Source organism: Oratosquilla oratoria, chromosome 40 (assembly GCF_046742065.1).
Source record: "Oratosquilla oratoria isolate Oo_2021 chromosome 40, ASM4674206v1, whole genome shotgun sequence".
Lineage (NCBI taxonomy): Eukaryota > Metazoa > Arthropoda > Malacostraca > Stomatopoda > Squillidae > Oratosquilla > Oratosquilla oratoria.
Window position 1 is genome coordinate 16,355,460 of NC_134816.1, and position 10,000 is coordinate 16,365,459.

Consider the following 10,000-nt stretch of genomic DNA (forward strand, 5'->3'; position numbering starts at 1 on the left):
TCTTCTTGTAGGCATCACCAGTTGAGGGTGGGACGAGCATGGCGGTATCCTCCTGACCTAGTGCACCCCGTTTAGCCGCTTTGTCGGCTTTTTCGTTTCCCTCGAGTCCTACGTGGGCGGGTACCCATTGGAACAGGAGGCTAGTGCCGAGTTTCGCTATTTCTGTCGAGACTCGAAGTATTTCTTCACTCAGCTCTGGTCTGGATGCGCAGAAGCACTTCGAGGCTCGAGCGAGAGTCCGTCAGGATTGTGACCCTTGGAGGTGGGTGGGGGAGGGCGATGATTTCCCGGAGGGCTTCCCGTATGGCGAGTAGCTCAGCTGTAAGGATGGTGGCGGGCGTTATTTTCCTGGCGATGGTCTTTTCTGTGGGTTCCAGGTAGACGCCTGCACCCGTACGGCCGTCTTCCATAACCAATCCATCGGTGTATATCCGGAAATCGTTTGCGAATTCCATCGCTAGGAGTTCCCTGGCGTGAGCGATCAGCAGGTGGGGGTTTGCCTTTTTCCCTAGTCCTCGTATGTCCGTCTTTGCCTCTGGCGGGAGGAGGTCCCAGGGGGGAAAGGGGTCTACTTGGCACTGGGCGATGAGGCGGCGATCGCTGACTTGGAGTCCAGCTCGGAGACACAGGTCTTTAACAGAACCTGGCAGGCCCTGGGTGGGCTCGCCGTGCGGTGCCGAGATCCATCCTTCATAGAGTTCCTCGTCCGTGGAATTGGGTACCTTTGCTGAACTGAAGAGGTACCGGCAGGTATCCCTCCTGACCCGGGCCCAGAGAGGTAGTATGCCAGCTTCGTTGTATACTTGTTCGTGTGGTACTGACTTCTGGAGGCCGAGTGTCACACGTAGGGCTTGGCATTCTACCCTTACCATGCAGAGCAGCTTCTCTCTGGGTAGGTCGTGTAGTACTGGGGCTGCGAAGAGGAGCCTTGTGCGAACGAGGCTTTGGACGATGGGAATAAGAGTTTCCCGGTGTTGCCCCCAGGGTTCCTTTCGGATCGCTCGAACTAGGTTTAAAGCTCTCTGAGCATTGAGGATGGCTTGCTGGATGTGGAGAGTCCATTGGCCGTTTCTCTGGATCGTTACTCCTAAGTAGCGGACGGATTTCGCTGGTTCAACTGGAGTACCGCATATATGTATCCTATTCCAGCTCGGATATGTGCCGCTGTTGTAACCTGCCAAGTGCACTGGCATGTAGACAGTCTTCTTTGCCGAGAGTGTGAACCCTAGGCTGTTGAGTTGGGCCACCACGACGTCTACTTGCTCTTGAAATCTTCGGAGCCTTGTGCTGAGCCAAGTTCTTTTTGGGCCGCCGGTGCCTGGACTTCCTCCAGAGGGCTATGTCGTCTGCGTATGCGGTGACGACCGTATCACCCCGTACTCCTTTGCCCACTTCTGCTAAGAGGAGTGTGAATAGAAGAGGGGACACGACTGAGCCTTGGGGGACACCCATGTCGACCTGCGTCCTTCTACTCAGGACACCCTCTCTCCTCACCTCGATAGACCGGTTGGAGAGGAAGGACCGGATGAAGTTGTACATGGCTGGAGACACGCCTATGGCCTTCATCTTGAGGAGGAGCTTCGCGTGCCAGACCGTGTCGAAAGCCTTGGCTATATCCAAAAAACAGGTGTGTAGGATCCTCTTTTGTCTCTGGGCTCTTCTAATATGCTCAGAGAGTCGCACGACGTGATCCACAACGCTTCTTCCTTTCCTAAACCCCGCCTGGAGTTTGGGGAGGGCTCCCTTGGAATCCACGTGCGTTTTTAGTCTGGTAAGGAGAATCCTCTCGTAGACCTTACCTATATGTGAGGTAAGGGCTACTGGCCTGTGGTTTTCGATCTTGGTGCAGGCTTTGACTCCTTTGGGGATGGGGATTACGACAGCGTGCCTCCATGCCGTGGGGACAGTACCTTCTTTCCAGCACTTGTTGAAGAGGGCGAGGAGGGTTTTTTGCATTGAGGGGGGGAGGTTCCTTAGGAGTGGATATGTAACCTGGTCGGCGCCGGGGGACTTCTTGTGTCCGCTTGTTGCCCTCTCAATACACCCACCTACATAATTAACCCAGGCAAGCTACAAGGCATATTTTAACTAAAAGACAGTCCCTTAATCGGCGGAGGCCGCTGGGACTCAATACAAGCAAGAAAAAAAACCGAAGGTCATCCAGCGTCAAGATGTAACCGCGAACCATTTACATTAAGGAAATCATTCACCTATAAGGCATGTAGTAGTAATTTAATTTTTCGTCAAATTTAAAATGTAATTTTACTGTGTTAAACTTAATTGTAATTCTAAACCGTTTCATTTGTAAATATAATCTTGTATATGTCCAAACATTAATGTAATTTAAATTCCAACTTGTAATAATACAAATATCTATTGTATCTTTACAACAGAAATACCAGAAGATGTCTTAATAAAAACGAAATGTCGTGTAATAAAATGGAAAACTATAGGGAATTAGTTTATGCCCCCCACCCCATTCATGGGAAGAGTATAAATAGAAAGATCGAAAACACAAGAAAGAAAATAAATAACTTCCAGAATGCTATCGTTTTTAATCAAACCTGTATTAAAGAAAACCTGCTCCCAAAATACACACACACACATATATATACTGTATATATACACATATATTATATCTATATATATATATATATGTATACATACATACATATATATATATATATATATATATATATATATATATGTATACATATATATATATATATATATGTATATATATATGTATATATATATATATTTATATATATCACTGGGAGGAAATTTACTAGCATGTTTGTGAAACACATGTTGAACCCAGAGTCGGAATTAAAAAGGAAACTAATAAGAAAGTTAAAATTCTATATTTTGGCTAATAGCTATAACCATCTTCAGAAAAGTACAAGATACAAGAGTTGTTTGAGAGTTAAATACTATTAAGATGAAAGAGGGGCAGGAACACGGGTAGCATGATGGGCAACATTGCGTTACTCAGGGTGGGGTCAGAAGAAAGAGGGCTGCGAGGTCAGAAGGGGTAAATATGTGAGGTCAGAGGAGGGAGGAGTGCAGGGTTGGAAGGGGTTGGGAGCGGGGTCAGGAGGGTGAAGATTCTTAACCAAACGACTCAATGCTAAACGTGAGGTTATGTTCGGAAATCGTTGTCCTTTGAAGATGTTCAAGTTCGCACATTCTTAAATTTAGTTGGATTAAAAAAAATCCTCCTATAATCTCAATTAGACCTTAACACTAATTTAGTCTTATCCCAATCAAAACAATGATTTTTGTTACTGACATTTTGAAACATAGCCGAACATACTTGGACATATCTAATGGGTCTTTTGTGTTAAGATAATCTGGTATTTATATCCCTGCCGGTCTGACCAAGGTACACTAGATCACAATCCCGTAACATGCTTTGCGAAGGGCTTGAGCACAAAGGTTGGTGAAGGTCGAATCGTTGGGGCAAAACAACGATTTTTGTTGATGACATTTTCTCAGCGTGGGATGACAGGCGGGGTGCGTTTGAAGTATTCCTGGACAAGTTAAACCAATTGTCCTTTAACATTAGATCAAAACCGAATGGGAAGTAGGTCACCAGATCCCATTCATAGACATTTTAGTGAGAAGGATTGATGGTAATTTATTTTTCACAGTTTACAGGAAACCCACCCGACAAAGTCAAGAAGAATGTTGCCTCTGGTCTTTTTCTGAGAGCTTTAAGGAATTGTAGTCCTCATTTCGTGAACCAGGAGATTGAAGTCTTCAAAAGTAAATTATTGGAGTTGGCATATCCGTCCTGGCTCCTGGATCAAGCCCTCAGTAAGGCTAGAGCCAGCTACTATAAAATTTCAGCTCCCACCTCATAACCCTTTTACAAAGCTATTTTAAGAATCCCTTTTTGTAACTCCACCAATCGTTCTATTAATTTAATCCCCAAGAACCGCCTCACGTTTGCCTATCATTACACTAACACTGTACATAAACAATTTCTCAATGTCCAACAAAGGTTAAAGGGAGCCGAAGCTTCCGGAGTTTATAGCTTACCCTGTCGGGAATGTTGTCTAGTCAAACCGGCAGGGACCTGAATACCAGATTATCCGGACACGAAAGATCCATTAGAAATCCCCAAGTATGTTCGGCTGTTTTCCAACATGTCAGCAATAAAAGTAATTTTTTGATTGGGATAAGGCTAAATTAGTGTTTAAGTCTAATTGTAGTTTTAGGAGGAAAATTGTTGAATCCACCTTAATTGAAGAATGTCCGAAACTTAACATCTCCAAAGGACAGTGGTCTCCGAACATATCCTCACGTTTAGCATTGAGTCGTTTGGTTAAGAATCTTCACCCTCCTGACCCCGCTCCCAACCCCTTCCAACCCTGCACTCCTCCCTCCTCTGACCTCACATATTTACCCCTTCTGACCTCGCAGCCCTCTTTCTTCTGACCCCACCCTGAGTGACGCAATGTTGCCCATCATGCTACCCGTGTTCCTGCCCCTCTTTCATCTTAATAGTATTTAACTCTCAAACAACTCTTGTATCTTGTACTTTTCTGAAGAGAGTTATAGCTATTAGCCAAGATATAGAATTTTAACTTTCTTATTAGTTTCCTTTTTAATTCAGACTCTGGGTTCCTTGTGCACACACACACACACACACACACACACACACACGCACACACACACACGCACACACATACACACACACACAAACACACACACACATATATGTATGTATATATATATATATAATATGTATATATATATTTATATAATTTATATATATATATATAATTTATATACACACGCATGTATGCAATATGCTATAATATCTTTCAAGAAAGTTATTTATTTTGGTACTTTGGTATCTATATCTATTCTTTATATGTTTGTTCGATTGCTTATATATCTGATATTCTACATTCAGTATTACGCAGAGGTGCCGGTGTTCCTGTATGAGGGGTATTCATGGTTGGTCGAGATAGAAGACTAGAGGAAGATAAAAGCAGTGACAATTAATCTGCAGAATACACTTAGACGAATCTCTGCCAATTTCAACACAACCACTCTTAAAATGTTTGATCATTTTTAGGGGAAGCGATTTTGGCCACTGTCGTGATGAAGTCCCCGACTATTTTTTTCTTGCTTATAGATAAACAGATAATATATATATATATATATATATATATATATATATATATATATATATATATATATATGTATATGTATATATGTATATATATATACATACATATATTTATATGTATATATATATATGTATGAATATATATATGTATAAATATATGTATATATATATATATATATATATATATATATATATATGTATATATATAAATATATATTCTTTACTAAAGCCCATGAAAGCCCTGATACATTTTTTCTTCTTCTGCATTCCCCAAGACGTACACCACCTCCTCCCTCGTCACCTTCGCCCAAACTCCTGAAGGAAGAGAACGCCTAGAAGGTTCTTCCGGTCCTAACAGTGCCCTCGCCTACATCGACTCCTACACGCCTTGCCTGGACATCACAGGGTGCCCCTGCGGGACCGAAGGGCTCGCCTTCAAGAAAATTTGCGAAATTGCAAAGAAAAAATGTCCAAAACCAAATTGTGCAAAGCCCATCAAGCCCGTTGGATTCTGCTGTCCGGCGTGTGGTGAGCAGCAAAACTTTCGTGCCCCCATGACTTATTGCACACCAACTTAAGTGTCGTACTTGTAAAGAATATATATATATATATATATATATATATATATATATATGTACAGTATATATATATATATACAGTATATATATATATATATATATATATATATATATATATATATATATATATACAGTATATATATATATATGTGAGTGGAAGGGCGGTGAGCTAAACACAGAGAGCAGTTAGAGTTTTATTCACTGACGTTTCGTCCTTACCAGGACATTCTCAAAGTACATACAGTCTCAGAAAATTAACAGCTTATATAATCCATCCTTGCCGTGTTCCTCTCCCTCCATACTCTCATCCCTAAATACTCTCATCCGTCCTCATGTGACTCCGACCATGCCACTTCTCCCTCCGTTCTCAATTGTCCTTTTTACCTCCTTGATAATTAGAGTACCTACCGCTCCTGCTAATTTTATAAACCCTTCCCTATGGATGATGCAGGGGTGGGAAGTAATGTACATTACTTCCCACCCCTGCATCAACCATAGGGAAGGGTTTATAAAATTAGCAGGAGCGGTAGGTACTCTAATTATCAAGGAGGTAAAAAGGACAATTGAGAACGGAGGGAGAAGTGGCATGGTCGGAGTCAAATGAAGACGGATGAGAGTATGGAGCGATGAGAGTATGGAGGGATGAGAGTATGGAGGGAGAGGAACACGGCAAGATGGATTATATAAGCTGTTAATTTTCTGAGACTGTATGTACTTTGAGAATATCCTGGTAAGGACGAAACCTCAGTGAATAAAACTCCAACTGTTCTCTGTGTTTAGCTCACCGCCCTTCCTCTCATTTGTCTTCCATACTTCAATATATACAAAGGAACACAAAGGAACACAAAGGAAGAACAAACAACAGCAGGTCTACTGGCCCTAACGAGGTTGTTTGTGTTAACTAAACTACACTACAGTTAAGAAAACAGGGCAACTAGGCGATAGAAGATGAACTAACACTACTGCTATCACTATCCTATCCAATTAATCCAATTGCGATTAAATGTCTGGTTGTCATATCTTTTATTGCAAAGGATAATATTTTATTTGCGGATTAGATTCCAAGTATTTATCTAAGCGATTTTTAAATGTTGTTATCGTGTTACTTTCAACGACTGTGGAAGGTAACGAGTTCCACACGTTAACAACCCGGTTAAAGAAGAAGTGCTTACTTTCGTTCGCAGAGAATCTTTTGCCAATTACTTTGAAATCGTGGCGTCTTCTTGTATTTGATTGGTCTAATAAGAAGTAATCTTTGACATTAATGTTGTCAAAGCCTTTGAACATTTAAAAAACCTCAATCAAATCTCCTCGCATTCTTCTTTTTGAGAGTGAGAATAAGTTTAGATTTTTTAGTCTTTCTTCATACGGCAGATTTCTCAGCCTTGGTATCATTTTGGTCACTCTCCATTGTACTCTTTCTAGTTTGTTAATATCTTTCTGGTAGTATGGGGACCAAAATTGTACACAGTATTCGAGATGGGGACGGACCAAGGAATTATAGAGGTTTAGCAATATTTTTTCTGATTTATTTTCGAAGACTCTTCCGATGAAGCCAACTAATTTGTTTGCTGTTTTAACAACTTCTGAGCAATGTTGACTTGGCTTCAAGTCATTTGATATTAAAACTCCTAGATCTTTTTCTTTGGTTACTGAATCCAGTATTTCGCCATTCATTTGGTATTGGATGTGATCAATATTTCCTCCAATGTGCATGACTTTACATTTGTTAACGTTAAATTTCATTTGCCACTTGCTAGCCCATTTTGATAATTTATCTAGATTGGATTGTAGAGTTTCTTTCTCTTTGGTGGTTGTTACTTTACCAGCAATTTTTGTGTCATCAGCAAATTTTGATACTTTCCAGAGGAGGCCGTCATCTATATCATTTATATATATTAAGAACAAGACGGGTCCCAAAACTGATCCTTACGGTACGCCACTTTTAACGTCGAGCCAGCTAAATGATGCCCCGTTAATTACGACCCTCTGTTTTCGCTCTGAGAGCCAATTTTTAATCCAGTTGTGGATATTGCCAGAAATACTGTGCATTTTTAATTTGTCGAGCAATCGTTTGCGGGGAACTTTATCGAATGCCCTCTGAAAATCTAGATAGATTATATCAACAGATCTACATTCCTCGTATTTGTTAAAGACGTCATGAAAGAAGTCAAGGAGATTAGTTAGACATGAGCGTTTGCTACGGAAGCCATGTTGCGAATCTTTCATAATCTTATTTTCCTCTAAAAATTTTACTACACTGTCATGGATAATTGTCTCTAGCAGTTTGCACACAATCGAAGTCAGGCTAATCGGTCTGTAGTTGCCTGGTTGTGATTTGTCTCCTTTCTTGAATATTGGTGTTATGTTAGCACATTTTCAATCTGATGGGACTTTACCGAGTGCTAATGATTTGTTGAAGAGGATGCACAAGGGTTTACTGATTTGATTTTTGACTTCTCGCAGAATTCTAGGTGAAATTTTGTCAGGTTCCGGGGCTTTATTTATTTTGAGCTTATCAATCACTTGTACGACATCCCTTTCGGTAATTATGAGTTGATTTAAAACGTTTTGGGACATTTTATGTTCTGGTGGCTGATACACTGAGCAATCTTCGTCTGTGAAGACGGATGCAAAGAAATTATGAAGTATTGAGGCCATCTCATTTTCATCATCATTTAATGGTCCAATGCCGCAGGTAAGCGTTTTCTTCTTATTCGCATAACTATAGAATTCTTTAGGGTTCGACTTGCTTGCCTCAGCAATATACTCTTCAAGATCTTTCTTACTACGCTTTATCAGTGTTTTGGTTTCGCGGCGAATTCTGTCTAGTGTTAGTTTATCGTCTTGGCTTTTAGTTGATAAATACTTTTTGTACGCACTCTTTTTACGAGAGAGGTTGTTACTAATTTCCCTATTCCACCACTTTGGTTTATTTGTTACCGGACGTCTCTCACGATAGAGAACACACAGATTTACAGCATTGTTTAGGTCCGTGGTGAAGTTTTCCCACGCTTTATCAATATCAATCTCGTTCGAAGTTGTACTCCAGTCTAAGTTTTCTAGTAATGATCGGAGTCTATTGAAATTAGCTCTACGGAAGTTGGGTACTTTTTCTTTGCTGGTCTTAGATAAACTGGCTTCCATTTTAATTTTGAATGTGATGGTACGATGATCGCTAGTGCTGAATATTGGGCCGATATTTACTTCGTTTACAAGATTTTCTGTTGTAGAGAATATTAGGTCAAGGATATTATCTCCTCGGGTAGGGCTGTTTACGTCTTGGTGGAAGCCACTTTCCAGTAAGTTACTATACAAGTCTCGTCCTGTATGCGAAATCAAATCTTCACCTCATCTCTTCACCGGTAAGTTAAAGTCTCCCATGATGACTGTCTCGCAGCGTTGGTTAGTCTCTACGATTAAATCGAATATATAATATATATATGTACATATACATATATACATATATATATATATATATATATATATATACATATATATATATATATATATATATATATGGGTAATTCGCTAGTGAACAGCGACATCAATCAGATAATTTTTATGATCGTTGCGCAGAGAATTCGAACCTAGTGCTCTGGCGCCAGAGCCTCTTGGCGCCAGAGCAGTAGGTTCGAATCCTCTGCCCAACGGTCATAAAAATTATCTGATATATAGATATATATACATATATATCTTTTTCAACCACATATCACTTTCAATTCCATACCATCGCAAACGAGACTGAGAGTCGCTCGTAGGAGGCATCCGTTGGAAATTGAAACGTGGAAGAGCCGAGGATTCGAACCCAGCTAACCCGCAACAAAGTTACATTGACGTAAACCAATACGCTATCAAGAGAGATATAAGTTGAGTACGACTTTCTTATATTTGTATGCTCGAATTACATACACCTACATGAAATATCGCGTTCAACTCATCTCCACCATGATAGAGCATTGGACGTATGTGCGCGTGGGAAAGTTTATACATACACACTGAATGGTTCCCAGTGATCGATTAATATATTTTTCTCGTTTGCGATGGTATGGAATTAAAAGTGATATGTGGTTGAAAAAGATATTAATTGATCACTGGGAACCATTCAGTGTGTATGTGTACATACATACATACATATATATATATGTATGTATATATATGTATATATACATATATGCTGTATATGTATATATACAGTACGTGTATGATTATATATATATATATATATATATATATATATATATATATATATTATATATGCGAAAGAGGGTAACAAGCG

General features: G+C 40.2%; 1 protein-coding gene across 2 annotated transcripts in view; it reads left to right on the top strand.

The window, feature by feature from the left end:
* Positions 1-10,000, top strand: part of Amnionless (amnion associated transmembrane protein) — a 99,690-nt gene that overhangs the window by 60,887 nt on the left and 28,803 nt on the right. For both annotated transcript variants that reach the window (XM_076177134.1, XM_076177135.1), the window contains exon 5: positions 5,419-5,671. In XM_076177134.1, the coding sequence (XP_076033249.1) occupies positions 5,419-5,671 (253 nt within the window). The remainder of the gene's footprint in view (positions 1-5,418; positions 5,672-10,000) is intronic.